The sequence below is a fragment of the Nipponia nippon genome, unplaced genomic scaffold (genome assembly GCF_047370975.1).
Source record: "Nipponia nippon isolate SJK-2023a ecotype South Korea unplaced genomic scaffold, ASM4737097v1 scaffold_2, whole genome shotgun sequence".
NCBI lineage: Eukaryota > Metazoa > Chordata > Aves > Pelecaniformes > Threskiornithidae > Nipponia > Nipponia nippon.
Window position 1 is genome coordinate 117,339,396 of NW_028262336.1, and position 22,075 is coordinate 117,361,470.

General features: G+C 35.9%; 1 protein-coding gene across 5 annotated transcripts in view; it reads right to left on the reverse strand.

Moving 5' to 3' along the window:
- The window catches only part of CNTN5 (contactin 5), a 660,854-nt gene that overhangs the window by 182,926 nt on the left and 455,853 nt on the right, over positions 1 to 22,075 (reverse strand). For all 5 annotated transcript variants that reach the window (XM_087758088.1, XM_087758089.1, XM_087758087.1 and 2 more), the window contains one exon: positions 10,224 to 10,319. In XM_087758088.1, the coding sequence (XP_087614214.1) occupies positions 10,224 to 10,319 (96 nt within the window). The remainder of the gene's footprint in view (positions 1 to 10,223; positions 10,320 to 22,075) is intronic.

The window sequence follows — 22,075 nt, forward strand, 5'->3', positions numbered from 1 at the left end:
CCCCCAGATGCTCAAGATCTAGTGCTCAGCTCCTTCTTGGTATATGTTCTAGGCTTAAATGTACCAAGGAATGGATCCTCCATTACATCTGTCTGAATACAATGGAACATATGAACATATGTTTCAGAGAATAACATAAAACCAAATTTATAGTCCCCAAAATACATTTTTGAAGTATTAAGAACGACGGTGACAGATTATTTTTTCTCCTTAATTAAAAAATAACTCAAAGTGCAGATGAAGAGGAAGATACATGTCACATTAGCAAACTGCCCTAGAATGCTGATAATGCTGTTCAACCATGTTGTACAAATAAATCACTACAAATAACCTCAGCAAATCAATCATTTAAAATTTAACAATGTAGAAACTGTAACTCTTACCTGTTTCTACATACAGAGAATACACTGTTGAGTCCCTGTGCACATTGTTCTGCACTACTGGAAACCCAGTGAACTGCTTCCATCCATCTTCTACTTGTCACATAATTGTTATTTAGAGGTAATACATAGCCTTCTGTTGTCTTACTTTCAGCCTAGAGCAGTGTCCCATGATTATAATCTCTCCTCCTCAACCCCTTAGCAACAGCAGCCAAAGAGACACCTGATGTGTCACATTATATATACATATCACGTGGAAAAAGAAGATATTTATCCAAATCTCCCTGATTTTTTTTTTTTTCTAAAAGAAATATCATTATTAAAGTAATTCAAACAACAGGCAATTCTGCTTCTTCCTGTGCTGAGTACATGCATAGTTTTCAGAAGACTAATTATGTTTTGCAAAGCCCTTTTCCTTTTAGGCATGAAGCATGATGTTATAAAGTCCCAAGATCTGAACTGTAAATCAGTACAATTTTAGTCTTTTCTTGAAATTTTCTTTGTAGATCATCCTCTGTAAAATGGAAGTGCTCCTTCCTTCCATCTTGCGTTTGGCAGAGCTGAAAATAGACTCTTCAGGATTGAAACTACATGCTGGTTTGCTAAAGTCCTAAAGGACCCTGTGGTTCTGCAGGAAAAGCCAAACTGAGACAAACCCTTCATCAGGATTATCTATATCCTTCTTTCCATTCTTCCTTCTTCTTCCTGAATTTTATCCCTGAAGTCTCCAATGGAAGACTTACTTAATTATTGAAAGAGGAAAATACCATGAAAATTAACGCTTCAATAAACCAATAAATGAAGTGAAATTTTCCAGTTACAGATTCTCCGCTCTTGGGTAACAGCATCAACACAACAGGAATTGTATTAGCTGGCTAATGAAGTCATCAGCAATGATTTTAACAATATTGGAACATAGCATGAGAACACAGGAGATAGAAGTGGGCCATCAAATTACCAGAATTAAGTGTGGTATTAATTATTACATTGTTAAAAAGATGGCATTGTGATCAAAAAGAAGTCACTTTTTCACTGTTATTGCTTTGGAAAGCATTTTTTTTTTTTTTTTGGTCAGTAGATAAACCCCTGCTGCAAAAGGGTTTGGATTTGGCTGTAATAATTCAGATTTTTCTTGAACTCTATGATATTATGCTTATATCCATTCAGTCATTTTCTCCTTGAAAAATCCAAGCAATTGCCTTTAACGTATTTACTGTTGAGTTATAACTATGTTCATGCCAGTTACAATTGTACTGGGTAGGAAAAAAGAACATAAATACAAGCAGATATATATTTCTAAACAACTTCTAGTTTCCCCTTAGAAAAAGAAAAATGAAAACTAGATATCCCAACTAGAATTGTTTTCATACCGCTTCATTTATTTGGAACAATCTTCCTGAACTGATTAAATAAGGCTATGTGAAAATCTATGTCTCACTAAGCATTGTATCACCTCAAATGGTTGCAAGTTCACTTTCATATCGTACTTACAAAATAAGGAATAGCTGACTCAGATCAGTTCAGTCCAAAGCTTTCTCCTTCTGAATCAAGACTGACCTCCTAACATTTTCAGTAGTTATCGCTACCAGAATCACCGTTGAATTCAGTTACTCATGCCTAGTCTGGGAAGAGTTGCATTTTCTGAAAACTCCACTGTTTTCATCTTTTTTTTAAACCTTTAAGATTTCCCCACAATAGTAATGGAGAGGAAAAGCTAGAATCCAGACCCTTAGAAATGAATTGTTTCTCATCACTTCCTCCTTCTTATGTTTCCTCTTGTTTCAGCTGTCTGATCAGCATTGTATTTCTGGCTTCTTCTCCTTAGTTACACTGATTAACATGTGCACTCTCACTCTATTCTTTTCTGTGATATGGAGAGGTAATTGGGATTAATTAGGAATTTTCTATCTTAAACAAAACGGGCTTTCTGACATTTAACTAACTGACATGTTTGTAAAACAGCATTGTTCCAGCCACCAGCTTAGTAAAACATCAGAACTAAATAGCAAATGGATTCTAATAGGGAGGTTATTATGAGAGGGTCAGTTTTGCAAGAGGCCTGTACCTCTGTGACTGTAACTGCTGTATGCTACTCCAATCTTCAATCTATTAATGTTGGGCTCCTGCTATTTTAGAAGTTATATAGCCTGTGCCACAGAAAAAGTTTTTGCAACACCATTTCCTGCTTTAATTCGTACCTTTCCAATACCAGTTGCAGAAATATGGTTGTGGTACCATGAACATACATTTCTGTTAAACCTGGCAGGACAATGCTGTCTTGTTTAATCACTAGACTGAGGGGTTCCTGATAGTTATGTCTAATTTGTTGGGACACCTCAGTAACAGGCTAGTAACTTGTCCCTAGGGAAGAGGAGCTTGCCCACTACAGAAACTTTTCATCATTATTGTCCCATTTTTCAAGCTGTAGACAAATAGCCACATACGGATGGCACCTGAAAGGCAATAGAGCACAAGCCTGAGGGCCAACATACTCAATGCATTTTTTAACTTAATTAATCATCTCCCATGCTTTCTCCCTCTTCTCTTGGTATTTCCTTTCACTTTGATTCTCCTGAACTGGCAGCTGGGGTAATATTTGTTGACAATAGTGTGGCTGTGAAACTACAGCACACGTCCCTTAAGCAGAGCCCTGTCAGGCCTGTCCCTTCATCCAGCGTTGTGCGCTGCCTTAATTGGCCAAGGTCAACCAGCTTTCTCTCACTACAATTTCATAGTCCCTGAGGGAAAAAACAGCTCCAGTGAGTGATCCAGTGGGTCTAGGAACATTAAACTTTCAGCTTCTAATGTAGCTTAGCATATTTTTTGAAAGAATTGTTAGTGTTTTTAAGGGGGGTGTGTGTGTGATTTATCAACAGTGGTAACATTTGGAAAAGTTTTTTTAAAAAAATACCAAATTACAAGTTCCTCCGGAGAATTTACTACAGTTGGACCAGTAATGCATTTCTGTTCATTTATTACTTTTCAAATTATTTAGAAAAATAAGAATAAGAGAAAATCTAGACTTCTATGTCAAGGAAGTTTAAATTGATAATAATTATTTATCCAGATGCCTACTATACAGACATTGCCTCGAATTGGGGGCACATGCAGATCATTAAAATGTAATTAAAATCTAATAACAACACATTGCCAACAGACTGGGAGTAACTCCTCATTGGCAAACATGACTCGTTACAATGCTACCCTACAGAAAATTCTATCATTCCCAAACTCTTAAATTTCATATCCTCAGATGCATGCCTTCAACAAGATTAAGGAAGGAAACGCTATAAAGTGCTCCAGGGAAGTCAGCAGCAAAATTACTGGTCATGTATTGAGTAATGAAAAGACCATAGGAAAAAAAAAAAAAAGAAGTTAATTGTGTTTGTTCATTCCATAATGAAAACTACAGTCATAGTCATCAATCAGTTGCACAGATAAAGAATACAGATTCCTATATTGAGCCATGTCAGGGGCTGTGGACATTCACTTTAATGATAACACACATGGGAATTAGCATTACTAGACAAGAAAGTTTCAAAAGCAGTCTAGTAAAAGTGATAAAATAGGGGATGCAAGAGGGAAACATCTTTATGATTCTTCCAGGGAAAAATGTGGGTGAAGAGACGAGATGAATGGAATTAACCCAGAATTAGGACAGGAATATAGAGTTTAAAGGACTGTGAACCTGTCTTCTAACACTTTTTCTTCTCCCAATATTGAAAAGCAAAGTTCAAGCTTCGTTAGCATTCAGTTAAAGTCAAATAAACACAAAAATATAGTATAGCATAAGAGGAAAGTGCAGGAACCCTTCAACTCATGATAGCTAACTCATTCAGTTGATACGTGTGGTTCTAAAAAAAGTGTTTTTAAAACATTTTGTAGGTACATTATGATCATTTGTATGTTACGGACATGTAAAGAAGTAATGGAGAAGTTGTGGCATCTTGTCTTCTATATATGACATATTAAAGGTTTGTTAAAGAAACTTTTCTGTCCTGTACAGTTAGCAATCCTTTTCTAATACCATTACTTAAGTGGCCTGTTTCTGTCACTCAGCATCATGCTTCCACAACGAATTAAAATGACTGAAGAATAAGCTATTGCAATTACGAGAGAAACAAAACAGAGTTAAGATGGGTGTCCTGTATGTCTTCATATAGATCCCCTTACTACAGGTCAGCTCTTCATTAAGACTAGGACACATATTTGGCTTCCATTTTAACATTAATATAAGTCTTAAGGAAAAAATAACCCAGACCCCAAACTTCAGGGTTCCTCTAAATCTCATTTTTGCTAGTAGGAGAGTAAGCATCGGGGTATTGGACAGTTCTATCTTCCCAGAAAGCGTAGGAGTTAGGAGGAGATGATAGATATGTCCAGTGAACGTGAAATGTTCTGTTTGCCATTACCAGTTTCATACATATTCACCTCTATGAACTACTAATAAAAGGTACTGACTAATGAATAAGTTCTGCTTAGCTTAAGGGAGAGTCATGATTGGAGGCATGACCTGGCCAGCTGTTGTTTTGGGAATACTGTGAGTGGCCAGTGCTTTGATAGGAACCAGCAAGCACTACTCCTTCTTCTCAGGGTGAGAAATGTGACTTTCACCTACACATTGGTCTCTCCCGGAAGCAAATTATATAGCTTTCTATGCTAAAGTTGATTTGAAAAGTCAGATTTGAAAAAATATATCATAGAAAAAACCTGGATGTTACTTTACTGTTTAATATATACAAAACTATATTGATATCACAAATCATGGTCAGGAAGAAATCTCACCTGTAGTGACAGGTTAGCATGATGAAGTAGCATGCAGTCATGTCTAGAGAGAGACAGAAATTCAGAGATCTAAGTTCATGCAGGCTTCCTATGGTTTTGAAGAAACCAGTAATGGCTAGATCCACATAAATATAGTTGTTCTCTAATGTTGTGCACTGAAATGCCACTGTTAGGTGCCTGGATCCTGGGACTGAATCCACAGCCTTCAGATAACCTTATGACCTTCATATATATAAAGTTAGACATCTGTGAATTGTGTTCACAAAAGCCAGCTTACTAAACGGAGAGCCAGAGGGTGTATGGATGCCTTCAAAACAGAATTTGCTGTGTCCTGCATGCAGATACCAGAGCCAATTGCCTGTAAACAAGCTAATGAGCATACTGAGGGCAGTCCAGCCCAAATATAACAATCTTGTTATCATAACTAATTTGCCTGGAGAAGTCTACTCCTAACAAATCTGTACCTGAATGAAGTCATTTAGAGCCTGACTCATTATTTCTATGTATAATTTGTGCAGTATGGGCCTAACCAGAGGAGTTCTGACAAGAGAGCTACTGCACTTCAGTTGGACTTGGTTTCCGACTTGTAGTGGAGCTCCAGTCCAAAGCTGCAGTTTCAACGCAAACGCATCTTTCAGATTCCTTTTGCAGACCCTGAGCAGTGAGAAGAGATTGGTTTGCATGTACTTCCAAAGTAGTTTTCTGAATATGTCCAAAGTACACACAAACAGGAGCACAGAACAACTTAAAAAAACATTATTTGACGTGACTGTTTTCCAGTTAATATGAGGACTTGGACAGCTGCGTAGGAAATAGAAGAACAGGACAAAACCTCCTAGACCTTGGTTGAAAGAGTTTTGTTTTAGCAGCTTGCCAGTTTAGCAACACACCATGCAGACATCCAGAAGATGCATGGGAAGGACTGTGATCCCCATAGCACTGGCATTAATCATCTTTGGTGAAGCATTTCTCATGAAAACTACAGTTTTATAACACTAAAGGGGAGGCATAAAAGATGCAGCATATAACACAGTTTCCAGACTGGGTAAGATCAGCTTTGTCCTTTAGAAAGAGATAAAGTTATAGTTTAACATCTGTACAGATGTTACATGCTGTGGAAAGATTATATAGCAGTGCTCCCTCCAGACAGCAGCGTCTCTTTGAGGTGGGAGGGAGCACGCATCTGCCTTCCCCTGCGTGCATCATCGCTGTTCTCATTCTAACAATGGGAATTGTCGTCTCTATTAAGCTCATACTGAAAGCTTTGAATAAAAGCCTTAAAAAGCTCAGCTGAAAGTATTAATTCTGAGGAAAACATGTAAATCTGGATGAAATCTTCCATTCATTTTTAATCTCGCCATGGTAAACCTTGTAATTAAGATGATTAAATGACTGAATAAACCCCTATATTTACATCCTTTAGAATACCACAATGAAAAGCCATAATCCTGTTTATGGAAAAAAAGCAGTAGAGGCCTTTTAAAATGGAGACATCAAACAAAGCTTGTTATTTAAGCAGTTGGTAATTAATGAACCTCTTGCTTAGCAAGGGTACCTAAGAGTTAACTGTCTAGGAAACCCATGTTGGAGAAAAAATTAATGGGGGGTGAGGAAAAATCCAATGTTATGTTTATGGAAGAAATAAAAAAGGATAAAATGTTATGTTTATGGACTCTTAAGTTATCCACGATTAATATATTTCACAAGGGACAACTTAAGGATTTGCAACAAAAAAAGTATTAGTGGAAAAGCTTCTAGAGTAGACACATTATAATGACACAGGACTTCCAGTGAAGTCAGAGGCAGCATTTTTTTGGCGTGATGGTCAAGGAAAGCAGGAGGTGAGAATCTGCTGGTGGCTGTTTGTCATAAGGAGTCTGCACAAAATCCTTTTTGTTGAATGTGCTTTCCTTCACCATTCTGAAAGAGGGGATAGTGTCTCTCCCAAAAAACTCCCTCATTTTGCTGCTCAGCTATTTTTCAGCAAAGAAGACAATAACTTAACAAACTCATTTATTAAAACCAAGAAATAATTCTCTCATCTGAATCTGCACTACAAATATTCTGAATATATTTCAGGTGCGTGGTGGTTTTTTTTTTTTTTTTTTATTTCCGCTGTAAAATATTTGGACAACAATCTAATGAAAACCTACATGAATAATCTATATATATCACAAGCTTGTGTTTATTTATTTGTTTATTGCATTACCTCTTGATAATATATCACAGCATTAATAAATAGAAATCAAGTCTGTATACATAAGAAACTTGTTTTCTGATTAAATTCTTGTCAAAAGAAATTAGTATAGTATTTTTTCTGTCAGTGCTGCTTTGCAAAGACTCAGATTTTTCTAGAATTGTGTTCTGTAAGAGTTGAATGTAGGTATTATTCAATCAAAAGTATTTACCTTCCATTTGAAAACATGTTAATAAAACTATATCTCTTTTAATATAGTGTTCTTTCACTAAGTCATCTTTCTTTTCCCACAATGACATTGCCGTTTTCTAAAAGGCTCAATCCTGAAATTCTTAGGCAAGTTTATAAGTATTTATTGACTTTAGAGATTGAGGAATGGGATTCTGTTGAAGGACGAATTGCTTACGAGGTTGTGGAGAATGATTAGGTTTGATACTGTATCATGGACTTATCTCCTGGGATAAGTAAGTGTACATTATTTCTAAAGGTGCTGATCAATGGGAATAAATCAATATAGCGGAGCTTGTGGTATTCGTCCACAAAAAATTCTCTATCATCAAAACCACCCCCATAACTCATGGTCTTGTTGATGTTAGATGTTCACATATTTCAAACGTGATTTAAATAGTCTTTAGCTTAGATATATCCACTACAATAGCTTAGTATTCACTTGAACGTTTGTCTCCCAGGTGATTTTAGGGGTCAAAATTTCTTAGGACTATTTAGAAGACAATACCATCTTTGTAAATGACACACAGAAACTAAAATAGAGTATCCAGAAACTGAATGCTTTAAAAAAAAAAACAAACTAAAAATGTATTTCAGATGTTCCTGCACACAAGTCCTTGAAGTTCCTGTGCTCTGCAAAAGAGTTTTGTAGCTGGAAGAGAAGTTTCATATTCGCGGCTTAATTTCCAAATTGAATTCACACACTTCCCCCTTAAAGTTCTGCTTTTGTCCAGAATTATTTTTCACAAACTGACTCTAATCTGGCAGTTATCTTTCATAACCTCTTGTACCTTATTGCCAGAGCTTCGTGGAATGATTTATTGTTGAAACATCACCAGATGTGAAATTTTTTAGAAGGCGCATGGAGGTAGCTCTCCCCTTCCCCAGGAGACTCCAGCCACTGTACTAATACCATTAGCAGTCCCATTGCAGTACCACAAGTACTTACAGCCCCTCAGTATTTTGCAAGTAGGAAGCCGGAGGGAAATTGCATATGATTCTGCAGTACATGGCGAACAAAAGAAAGGGAGGCCAAGTCCCCTTCCCATTCACATGAGGGTGTGTTTACATCTGCATATCAATGCAATTTTTCAGCTTTCAGTGATTACTCCTCTACACTGCAGAACCTTTCTTGGCATAGCGATGGTGACAAAATTATGCCAACAGAGGCTCAAAATATTTGTCTAGAAGTAATTTTCCTGCTGGCATAGCATACTAGTGCTCAAACAATATAAACTAAACCAACTGACTACTGTCTATGAGCACAGTAGTTTCCACAGCAGGGTTTTGCTGGCCCACTGATGAAAATGAAAGATACTGTATTTTCACCATCAAAGGCAATGTGTGTATTACAGTAGAACATTGCATTGGTATCTGTCTAAATATAACTTTCAAAGCATAAATTTTAGGGAAAAATTTATAAACAGTTTAATGACATATAAGGGGGCTTTTCTGGAATGACAGCTGTTACAAGGTGTATGACTCCTGCGCTATTGATGCCCATCTATCCTTACACTCTCAGTTTGTTTGGGGAAATCAAATTTAGCTGTGATGTTGAAACCGCCTCTCACTTTTTCTGCCTACGTCTCTTCCCTCCCAGTTTACTTATTATAATCAAGTCTTAACATCATTCACCCATTTCCATCACACAGAGACTGTAGTGTCAACCTCAGAAATAGATTATAAAGGCAACCATAACAAGAGAATGTACTCAGAAGAGAGAAAAGCATAGAGATGGCCAGAAGATAACAAGCATTAGTTACATAGATAATTGTAAGACAGTAATAACAATAATTCAGAATAATGAGAAACTGAACATTTTTCTCTAACAGAAACTCAGAGGAGATTTACTTTTCTGCATCTCTTCCCTCTGCAATGTGACTTTTTCCAGGGTTCAGATTTGGATGAAGGAAAAATCCCCTCAGTACACATCTCATTTCCCAAAGAGGAAAAGCGTAGGCTATATTGCATCTATTGAAAAACAAGATATTCTGCCTAGCATTGTGTCTCCAGGTGTTATATGGTATGCAAATATAAAGACGCCCTTAGCTATCTGCAGACATTGCAGGAGTGCCAATTTGAAAAGCAAAAATGTAACCTCTCTGGAATAGCTACACTTTCATTTGGGAATCCAGAGGCACATCATGGGATTTATGATATTTCTGACTTATTGCAATGATGCAGTCATACTGGAAACTAAGCTATACAGAAAGAGGAAACAACCAAAATCATGGCTGAACTACTGAAAACAAAAGACAATTTGTATTCAACAACTGTATCTTGACACTGACATTTGGAACAATTTCTGAAGGTTTCTAAACTCTAAAAGAAATCTTCTGTGACCTCAAAGCAGCATATTCACCACTGGTGGCACAGAGACTATTGTTATTACATTCAAGTTTTATACTGGGAATAAGACAACCTTGTGACAGAATTTCTGCTGCTATTCAGTGGTATTTGCAGTATATAAGCTTTAATTACTCCTTTGGTACTCCAAAAACTGTCAGCAGAATGGTGGATATTTCATTTTTTAAGTTCTGCAATTAAATACACGTTGTATCTAAAATACTGAGCATCCAGTAATGAGCATACTGTAAAAGACCAGTGTGCAAACAAGCTGCAGCCTACTGTACCTGGTGAATGAAGTGGAGGGGAGCACATCAGAACAACTCCTTGACCTTCACGTACAGAGACAGCACTTCTTGTCCGACCACTAAAATTCCCCAGATCTATCAAAAGAACAGAGCGTTTTCGTTACACACCAAAGATTTTAAAATTTGTGGCTACTGTGACTTACATTTTATTTCCTCTTGTAAAGCTGACAGTTCCTTTTTTTTTTTTTTTTAATTTCTTAATCTATAATAGGAGGGCCTTTAAAAATAAATCTGTTTCCATTACAAAAAATTCCATGTTGCATCAGCACTTTACTCTTTTTAGTGCACTTGGATACAGTATCAACGACAATATATATACAATTTACAAAAACATTTAAGAATGCTTTTATTTCTTTTTGCCATATCCTGCTTGGTTGTTTTCACCAATAGAAGTGATTTTGCCCAGTGAAAAAAAGAAATAAAAGTGGAGAGAACACCTTGGCTAAAAACCTGACTGATAATGTTGCTAACATCATCTGGACAGTGCATAGCACATTGTGATGAGAAGGGAAAATCAGCCTCATTGGTTCTAAAACCAAATTTGGTCTATAGCACATTTACTGTTTTTAAATACTTTCCTTCTGATTTCTCCGGTGTTATAAAACACAATCCAGTTGTAGGTAAATATATTTACCCTCCAAAAGTTTCCCTCCAGCAGGTTAATAAGACCGTTTCACTTTTTGTACAAAAACTTTTGAATGAGGCTGTAGGGCACTGCTATGAACAGTTCATTGTGTTTACGTAAAGCCTCTCAACAAGAAGGTCCAATTGCTCCATTTACGACAGGGAACATTGGACATGGATTCACATTTGAGGTGGATAGCTATGCTCTAGTATGCGTATCTATAGCAGAACAGATGTGACAGCTCAGTTCTGACATCAGACTGGTACCTTCATCCACTCCTCAGTGCCAGCAATGACATCTAAAGCCTCTATTCACTCAGGGTTTTTCTAGAGACTTTTCTCTCTGATGTGGATTAAGGGGAAGAGAGCTGCAATAAGGGTTCCCAAAGATATCTTTGAAAAGGACACTGAAGCTTCAGTAGGCACTAAATGAGGATCCAGAATATGAATACATGGGGCCAGGGGGAGCATCTCTCATTGACATTCAATGACCTATACCTGTACCTGTTCATTTCTGCGTACAGACCAAGGTGCTGGTATGAGCCAGACAGCACCAAACAGTTTGAATAGGTTGAGTAGAATTATTACTTTCTTAACTGCACTCAGCTGACAGTTCTCTGTCAAATGCTGAAGCTCCACACCTTGCTCGATGCCTAATAGTGCATAAAACTGAAGTTCAATGGTTTTCAAAAGTAATATGAGTTGATCTTTGATGGATTTCATAATGGGGTAAGGTGCACTTTTTTTAATAGAAAGAGACTTATAATCTTTCCAAATGCTTTTTCATATTTCTAAAAGATGTCTTGGGCATAGGCAGAAGCTAAAATTTAAATGTATCTAAATTTGTACTGTCTTTGGCCAAAATAAATCAGTGTTCTCAATTCAGCAATAGGTATCATGGTTGAACAGAGAAAAGGTGGTTGGACTTCAGTAGAATTTTAACACATAATAGGGCAATATTCCCAAATTATACAAAATTTCACTAGGCAATAGTTAATGAAATATTATATTTTAAAATATTAAAATAAGCCCACCATGGGTTATAATACAATCTGGTGTAATTTCACTTAAAAGTGTCACCTAATGAATGTTACCTGATAGTATATTCTGCAGCAATGCACTTATTATTTTATGTCTAGAAATTAGACGGCTGGTATATCCCTGCATAATCAGTTGTTTTGGATGGCAGAGCAGCTTGCAATGAAAACTTTTCTTAGTTAAGAATGTCTGGATTTCACTTGCATGCAACTTTAGGTCTACAACTTTATGTACGTTTAAGTCCTATATTTTTCTAAAAGGAAGCTGATATATCAACCAACAGTGTCTGCAGTCTATTAAGAAACTAATGTTTAGCTTTCATTTTAATGCACAATTTAGGAATACAATCATCTATTTTAGTGCATTATTGCTGAGTCCTTGTAAAAACAGCGTGCGTACTTAAGGATTTTTTTCAAAGTCAATTTTTCAGGCAATAATGACACTGAATTTCCATAAAATTGTTCTTGTAGCTTTCCTTCTCAAGAAAATATGATAAATCTTCTCTGTATGGGTGTCCTAAAAAAGTTTGGTTTACTACTCAAATGTCTTCAGAGCTCCAGACTGTATGCATGAACAAACTTCAGTGAATTTAAAATGTGGACAGAATTTGAACTGGTGTGCCATGGCTTCAACATGTTTTGAGATGTTCTGAAACCAGAACAGCTGGTTTGTGAGAAATACATAGGCCATTTCTCTGTGTATTGGAATATATGTTATCATAGCAGTACTTCCTTACCCAGCATTTGGAGGAAAAAATACCAATCTGTGTTGCAGACATCAGAAAAAGAGCTTTAATACTATTGACTGCCTGAAACCCATACTGCAAGTCTTCCATATGCACTATAAAAGGAGATATTTATCTTTAGTTTTGGAAAATATTTTTTATTTTCTTGAAAAAACTTTTAATTTACAACTCTCTCCTGAAGGATAAAATATTTTAATTTTAATGTAGAATCCTGTGTCTCTTAGGGTTATATGTTTTCATTCTTGACATTAAGTTTTTACTACCTGTGATGCACAACCTGGAAGCTGGTCAACACAAAATGAGGGAAATTTGTGACATCTAAATTGTAACCTCTACAGGCAGAAGTAAAAGTTTTATAGTTTTTGCCATTTTTTCCTCAGGCGAATAAATGCTATTTTCCAATAAGCTATGGCAACCTCAGGATTATTTTTTCCAATTTCTTGTTTTGTACGTGCACTGTGATGGGCAAATATTCTTTTTTCTTTTTTTCTCCAAATGAAAAACAAGGATCTTCTTTTTTAGTTAAAAATAAAAATACTATGTGTGACTCAAGTTTCTATTTGTTCAAAACAATTAATTTCAAACTAAAGAAGGAAAGTACCAAAGAGCTTTGAATTTCAGCTCTTTTTGGCTATCTGTTAGTTCTGAATTGGATTTCTTGTTAGCATACAGTGAAAAAAAGGATTAACAGGTACAAAAGCAGGGATTTGGCTGTAAAACAAATAAATGTAGGAAAGCTTAAAAGGAAGGAAAGGTGAAGAATCATGCTTGCAGTTTCCCCACATTAAAATAATAAGTCCAATATGGAAGAATCAAATGAAAGGGAAATTTAATTAATTTCCTACAAATCTCAGCCATTTTATATCTAGCCATATTGAAAAAAGAGGAAAGACAGCTACTACAAAAGTATTCAAAACCCTATCATTTTACTTTAAAAATTCTAAAAAAATAGATAATAAAAGAAAATGTAGACAGAATACAGCTTTAGAGGTGGGGACTGTAACCTCTCACACAGCAGTGCTGGCCATCGGTTCAGTATTCTTGCTGCAGTATAAACCCCTAACATGTATGACATGTCAGACAGTCCCCCACAGAATGAGTCTATCTTTCATATTATGATGATGTATATGGTTGATTGATAAGAAAATGCCTCTTTGTGCTCCATAGGTGTTCATCTTATGTCCTGAAAGGTTAGATTTATTTACCCTCACCTGAGTGCTAGTGGCAAAGATGGTAACACCTGTTATGTTATTTTCAAAGCAGTTCCTGGGGCTTTAGCTACGTGACTTCCATACTCTTTAACAGAAGAGGCACAGCCTTGACGACTTTGAAAATGTATAGCTAAGTGTCAGTCACCATTTCTAATGTAAACACAGTATTAGCAATATATACGCAAAGCATGCAGAGAACATTTAGGATGGAGTGTGTGTGGCGGGAGTAGCAAAATTGTCTTTATTATTAAAGAAATATTCAATTCAACAAATATTCTACAGTGTCACTAGAGAACAACCTGTGACACAGGAGTGGTCTCCACTATGAAAGGGAAACAGTAGAGAAATTCCAGAGCTAGTGAGATGCAAGACATTAAATCCAATGGGTTTGGTGCAATGCTTTCTGGATGTCCTACTTATATTTCAGGTGTAATTAGCTCAGTGTAGTACTCGATCTTTGACAGAAGTTATAAGCTTGGGAAAAGCATTCAGATCTCTGATCCAAAGCAGCTGCCAAGTAGTACGGCTATCCCTGTGGTGGCTATCCCCATTCTTCTGAAAGGAGCTGAAGTACGGGTTTCTCTCAGCACACATATGTACGTATTGATGTGCATTGTGGAAGAATGACACTCACCACCACAAGAGTATCAGTTTAAATAAGACCCAACAGAAAACAAAACACTTCTGCAGAAAGTGAAAGGAGTAATGGAAAATAAATGAGAAAAATCTCAAGGCAGTCAAAGCAACAGAAAAGCTTTGCAAGACTAGTAACAAGCAACTAAATAAAGGGGGGAAATATTCTGCCATTGACAGAAGGAGTTGTACAAAACCTGGAGCAGCTTTTACCACTTAATAGCCTTCCAATTTGCCTTCACTGTAGTTTGCCTTTTAGGCATGCATAGGAGGGGTCATTCATTCTCTGTGTTCAGCTGGCTGCAGTTGACGGGGGGCAACAGTGAAGGGGCAGGTCCACTGATGATTGGTATGAAATTAGGATCAAATTAAAAATGAAAAACAGATCTTGTTTTTATTTTAGGCAATTACAGCTTGGTAACCTAGCATGGAAGCTGTGGAACGCTCTGTAGTTCATTATCAGTGACTTAAACCAGTCAATTAACTTTTAAAGTAGAAATTAGACTGGTACAGAGCAACATCTTCTGCCAGCCCAATTCTGTGAGCTTAAACTATTTTATGTGCAAATTTATTATGGAGTTTAAAATGGACATCATATGATATGCATTAAAATGTTTAAAGACATATGCTGAAGATATCTAAAGTATAAAGCAGGCAATATTCTCTCCAACAAGGTAAAAATAGCTCTACACAAGGTAAAATCCTTCTGTCAGGCCAAGGACAAACTTATTCATTGCATTGTCACTACAGAGAGGGTAGCCTTCCTCTCCTTGTATTTGAAAGACAGGACTAAGAAATAGACCTTGAGCTGGAATTGTAGCTCTTTAAAAAAAGTAAGATTTACAGGGAAAAGAATTCCATTAAAAATATGTTTTTCAAAATTCCATTATAACCTAAATCAAAAACATGGTTTGACTGTACACTCTAAACAATGAGAAATATAAATGTGTTTAATAGCCCATAAACACAGGCTATAGAAGAATGAAAGGTAGGTATTAAAAAGAAATTACATGTATGATTGCATAAGGAACTTTTAAATTGGATGAATTAAATACAATACTCACAGAATATCAAGATGTCCAAAGAAATTAATAGATCATTTTGTATCGACATACACCTATTTTCCAGGAATACCAGATTAAATAGGTGGAGTTGTATTATTAGAGTCACTCAGTGGACCTAAAAGTAACTTTTAATACTGAAGATGTTAACTAAAAAAGGTGTGAAAGGAAGCTCAGACAAAAAGATTTCTGCCATGACAGAAACATCATCTCACCACGGTTAATGGAAAAAGCATACATCCTGAACTTTTAAAAATCACATTACCATATGACTTTTAGGTGACAAACTAAGGGCAAAAAATGTATCACGCTTATTATCATTGCTGCTGTTATTATTTATTACCAGAAAGCTTTTGAATCCTTCATGGATCATCAGTCTGACATGACCTGAAAAAGGTCGTTTTTTTTTTCTCAAAGAAGTTACTATGCAAGTGTATAACGAGACACAACAGAACGAGAGAGAATACAGAGAAGTAATGATGTATTTTAAGCCTGTATGCCAGCCGCCCTGTGTCTCTGTACATCTGCTGACCCACTGAAGGGTTTTAATGAAAGAGGGTGGTTATACAGATGTCAGGAAGTGCCAACAAAAGATGACAAGAAGCATAGGAGAAAGCTTAAAGACTCCTGTCTGAAAATGTGAAAGATGAAGAAAAGAAGACAGAAGATACTGTATTTTCTTATATTTAAATCAATATCTTCCAGAATCTTTGTCACATACTACAATGCAGTTTTTTTCTCAGAAAAAAAAGTCATTAAGGAATCTTTGAACAATGGTGGTCCTTGAGTGTGTTCTTGTAAAAAGAAAATAATTTTCTTTCTACCATGCTGTCAGCATAAACTATAATGTATACACTATTGATTCATTAGCCCTGAACTAAATTTTCACTAGGAAATGCTGAGTACCAGTTAACTAAAAGAACATTGTTTTTTCTGTCCTTAATGGCATATTTTTATGTATATCATTTTTATATATTATAACAATTAAAAAATACCTGGTCCACTGCAATGAATAGTATTATCCTGTTTATTGTCCATCTTCATCTAGCTGTCTATGTCTAGATGTTTTATCTTGTAAGTAGAGAACATCTTCTTGTACTTTCTACATTTCCTATCATAGGGAAGTCATGAATCCATAAATGTGGCTAATACATGCTACCGTAATACAATTTATTATTGTAATAATTATCTATTCTGGTGAAGATAAGAAATGTATGGAACTATTTCCTAAAATGATTTATTGATTCTTCTGTGAAATATAATATAATAATTTTTTTCCTTTTTCCTTCACAAATTAGATTATTGTTTATAATTAATTAATTATATTAATTAGAAAATTAGAACTTTTTATAAAAGGCAAAAAACAGACTTTGCCTCTATTTACTGTGCCATGCTTGTTAAAAGGGAATACTACTCTTAAATTCAAATATGCACTACCTGTGATCCTACATAGCTTTTATATAAATTATAAATTGATACGCTTCCGCAGTTTTGTCTTGACCAGCTACGCATTTTTGATATAATCTAACTGTTCATGGAAGGTTACCCCAGCAGTCTTATGTATATTGGGAGCTTTGAAGAATATTTTTATTTTGTTACACCTAGTTTCAATAGCATCAATGAACACCACCAGTATCATCAATAAAGCTTAATTCTTCCCAAAGACTTGAAGAAGAAAGGCAATTTGTAGGTAGTGAAATCTCCCTGAACTTCAGTAGCATTTCTGCACTCATAAATCCTGAAGTGCTGGATCAAAGTGAATTAGAAGAAGAAATATTTACATGTAGAATAAAATAACAAGATTATGTTGAAAATTATAGAGCTGCTATATGATTCAACTTGCCATGTTAATTGCACGATATCTGGAATGTTTGTGGTTACAGTTGTTGATGGTTATGATTAATTAACTACAATCATTCCGTGTCTGTCAGGTTTCATCTATTCTCACAAGAATTATTTCAGCATGCTTCTCAGTGGTCTTTCATATCTGCATACTGCAATATCAAGGCAAAACACAGAACGAAGTAGAAATATTATAGTTAAGACTTTTCATCCTTTCATTCCATTCATGATCTGTCATTTAGAAGCAACAACTAAAACCAAACAAATAAACAACCAACCTTAAGTAACAAATGAAAGAATTTCAAATACAGTTGCCAACATTTAATCACCAAAACAAAGTGGATCAATATATGGTACTATTTCCAGAGCTTCTAAGCAAGTAGATTTTAATTTGAGTAATATATGCAATGTATTTTTTTGTAAACACATGATTTTACATAATATTGTCTGTGTCTTGAGAAACACACATTTCTACTTCCATCCTTTTTAATACACCTTCCTGGCACTAAGTGGTATACTAACCTGTATAAATTCTGTATACATGATATTGATAATTCTACTTTCTTACTTTGTTCCTTTATACTTATGAGTGCTTCTTCCCTTTCTCTTGTTTGCTCTTTTAGTCACTTCTTTCAATTAAATTAATTCCAAGCATTCAAGGATATATTGCAAAAAACATTTCATTTCTTGTAACTTTCTTTAACTAGATGTGACTTTTCCTTCCTTTAATTAGTGACTAAAAATAGCAATGCCAGTTAGGATTTTGCATGATTAAACATAGAATGACTAGCACAGTACAGTTTCTTATCGTATGATGTCACATAGAACTGACAGTGACTAATCACCTCCCTGTAGTTTATTGGAAAATCACTATATAGGTGTTGTGGTTCATAGGAGGATGATCTGTAACAGTGGTAGCAATACAGAGAAAAAAAAACATTTCTGACCACTCTGTGTGAACAAGTCATTAAGGATAAGATATTCAGTATTTCATTGAGCTAATACACATTAGAGACTAAAGCATTGCTTACATATATTTAATACTTTTAGTTCATGGGTTCTAGTCCCAAAGATAACATAATGGCTTCACTTCTGTCTGTACAGGACAATGTTGTAAACCTTTAGCCTCAGGGATCCTTTCTCCTACAACTCTTAATTTCCAAATCTGGCTTTGCCAAAGCTCGAATTTAGCAGAAGAAAGGGCATAAAAGAGGTAAGAAATGAAATTATTCTCATCAGGGAAAGGTGGCAAAGGAAGTAAACTTTCCCAGGTTCAGAAGAGATGGTGCAGAACTCACCTAAATTAAAATCTTTACAACTTCCACAGCTTCTGCATTCAAGGCTATCTTGCTTCTTTTATACTACACCGACAGAATACCACCATATTACCATGACTTGTTTCATCGGACCTCGTTTAGATCTCTAATTTAGGAAGAGATTAATCCTACCCAAGAATCGATTATTTCTCTTTACTGACTACAAAGAGGACCTATATTTACAAATTCAGGCAAAGACTTCTTTAACTTCATGGATATTTTTATTCAGTGGCATAAATCCAGCAAAGGTGGTAAAGAAAAAGAGTCTGCGGAAAATAAAAGAAAAGCCTGCCCTACCGGGGTACCTGTTCAGAGGATAACAACGTAGAGATGTTTAATAATATTTTGGTTGTTATTCTTTTTTTTCTGATTAAATTATATTTGGCATAAATGAAGGTTTTGTTTCAAAATTGCAAGTTATATCTGCATGAACTAGGACAAACATAATATCTGCGAACTGCTGTCCAGATCTAAGGCTTGGAGAATGGCATGACTGTCCAGATTCCAGTAACAGCTGGAGGCTTGCAGACGCTCTTTCTGTGAGGTATGACATAACCAATTCTGACTCCACTCTAGACAAGTCATTTCACAGTGCTGCCTTTTCACTAGACTGATGTGTATAAATGCCTCTATACTTCACTTCTGGTCTGTCATAAAGAAAAGAAGAAGGTCATAATCTCCCAGAAATTATTTATTTGCTCTTCTCTAAGAGTTGTGGTGCCCAATATGACCTACAAGTCAATTGTGACAAGATAACTAAGTGCTTGGACACATCCAAGGAGTAAATCTGGAAGACCTTGGTCTTAGCTGAATAGCTCAACTGGAAATGAAGGCTTTACAAACACAGAGTATTTCCTAGGTAGCGGCTGGTTGTTACATATAATGCTAGGTAATGCTTTTAATAAGGCAGTTTGTATTGGAGCATATATCAAGGTGATACAAGTCATTGCAAATCACAGTTTAGGATATGAGCATGTAATTGAACAAGTAAGATTCATTGAAGATAAATAAATTGTCACCAGTCAGCTGAACTACTGTAAATTACTGTCTATGTACTTTAATGTTTTCAATCTGTAAACTAGAACACATCAATTAAAAGACCTGTGAAGGTGGTTTGATCATTCATGTCATGATCTAATGTGTGGCCAATGAATGGCACACTATTTGTCATATCAGTAAGGTTAAACCTTCATAGAAGGTTTCATATTTTCATGAGATCTTGGCTAAAGCTGTTTCATATGCTCTCCAAAGGGCATTTACTTCTCCCACTTCTCTCTTTGTATTCTAATGTTATTCTTCTATGTCACTTATTTTGTTATTCTGCCACATGCTAGTGTCAGAGAGCTTGTTTAGCAAGCAGTATCTCCTCTCCTCTCCTCTCCTCTCCTCTCCTCTCCTCTCCTCTCCTCTCCTCTCCTCTCCTCTCCTCTCCTCTCCTCTCCTCTCCTCTCCTCTCCTCTCCTCTCCTCTCCTCTCCTCTCCTCTCCTCTCTCTTTTTTCTTGAGACTGTTATGCTTATAAAAATTACACCCTACCTAAGACATCCATATAAGAAACTGAATTAAGACACGGATACATCAGTAGTACTACGCAGGCTGCCACATAGTGACAAGGTTGCACAAAGAAGTAATCTCAGCCTTTGTTTTAGGAATGTACACCAGGCAGCAATCCCTCAGTAGTTCATCTGATCATTTAAACTCCTTTATCATCTGTCACAATTGTATATTATTGCCCATTGATCAATAGAAATAAAAGTAAAATATGTTTCCTGAACTAAGTCAGTTAGATGCTCCACAATATGGATTGATTTCTTTAAGCAATCTAATAATTGCTTCTCTTTTTAACTGACCTTCCTAGGGCAAAGCAAATTACCGCCAAATATGTCCCAGTTGTAACAGTGGCACAGACTTCTGACACTGAAACTAAGCACAATCAAAGCTGTGAAAGCTGTTGGTTTGTAAGTGATGGGTAATTGGGTAGTATTACTAATGCAGTGAGGAAGAATAGCAGGACAGCTTCTCTTCTCATATGGACTGCTGACCATATAACATACGAGAGAGAATCAAATGTTAGACCATGCTGTCTAAGACTGCAGCCATACCTAACTAGAGTAGTATGCAATCCTTTAAAAAAAAACTCCTGAAAGGCAGACATTTCCATTTAAGTGAACTGAACTTGCTCACAGGACAGGTCCGGTTGTCCTACCAAAGAACCATACTTCCTCCTACATTACTCCTAATGAATTACACAGCACTTGTAAGCCTTAAAGCCGTGATTGACCATAATCACAAGCTTACATTTACACTGGGCTCTGTGATATAGGTATTGAATAGTGTGGGCAAAATCATCCCCTGAGAAGTTAAAAAAAAAAAGTTTCAGGCTGGAGAAGTTTTGAGCACTGAATACATGAATTCTCCATGTAATAGGAAAACTTCTGTTAGAGGAACCAGACTTGTTAGGAACTGCCTTTGTAGTAAGCTTCTGTGAAGTGGAAGTGGACCAAATAACTAGACTGTTAAATGAACACTATGAAGATGGCTGGTCAGATTTTGATATTATGAAATGATGTAAAGAATGATTTGGATATTAATGAATATCAAAGGAAAAAATCAGAAAAAAAATCCACAGATGCAATACTTACAGAAAAACAGTTTCTGCAGCAATATTGCCAGATGATCACCAAATGGCTCAGAACAAGCAGATCAGTAACATCAGAGGTACTGAAAGGATTGTTCCTGAATATAAGGTATTAATTTACAAAGGACCTGACACAGCTAAAGAACCTTACTAACAAAAATAATGGGTGAAATTCTGCATATGTGAGTCCACAATATTTCAAGAGGAATATCTTATTCATACCTCTTGGGTTCTAGATGGTTAACATTATACATTATAAAAGTAGTTTGTTTTCCCCCACTCCAGTGAGAGTTATAGTTGTTTTTACCAAAAAAGGCTGAGTTTTTGCTGTCTGAAAATCAGGTCCTTTGAAAATTTCTCTGTCACATAAGTATGATATGTTGTTCTGATGCCACACTTGTAAAAAGAGGTTGACAAATCTGAAAGGCTTTAGAGAGAAATTATGAGATTAATTTGCATTACAGAAAACATCTTACAGTGATAAATGCCTAAGTCTAAGAAAAAATATTCTGATGAAGTTAAAGGTGAGAAAAGGAAAAAGCCTTTTCCATTATTTCCTTTTCTTAAAAGTAAATATCTGAGTTTCTGAATCAATCTCCTAGTGAGTCTAGCTGATCCTGCAAATAAACATTATGGGATTGCTTAAATTCATTCCTAGAAATGGTGCCCTTAAACTCAGTGGGTATACTCAACTGATTTAAATATGTGCATAAATGTTTGCATA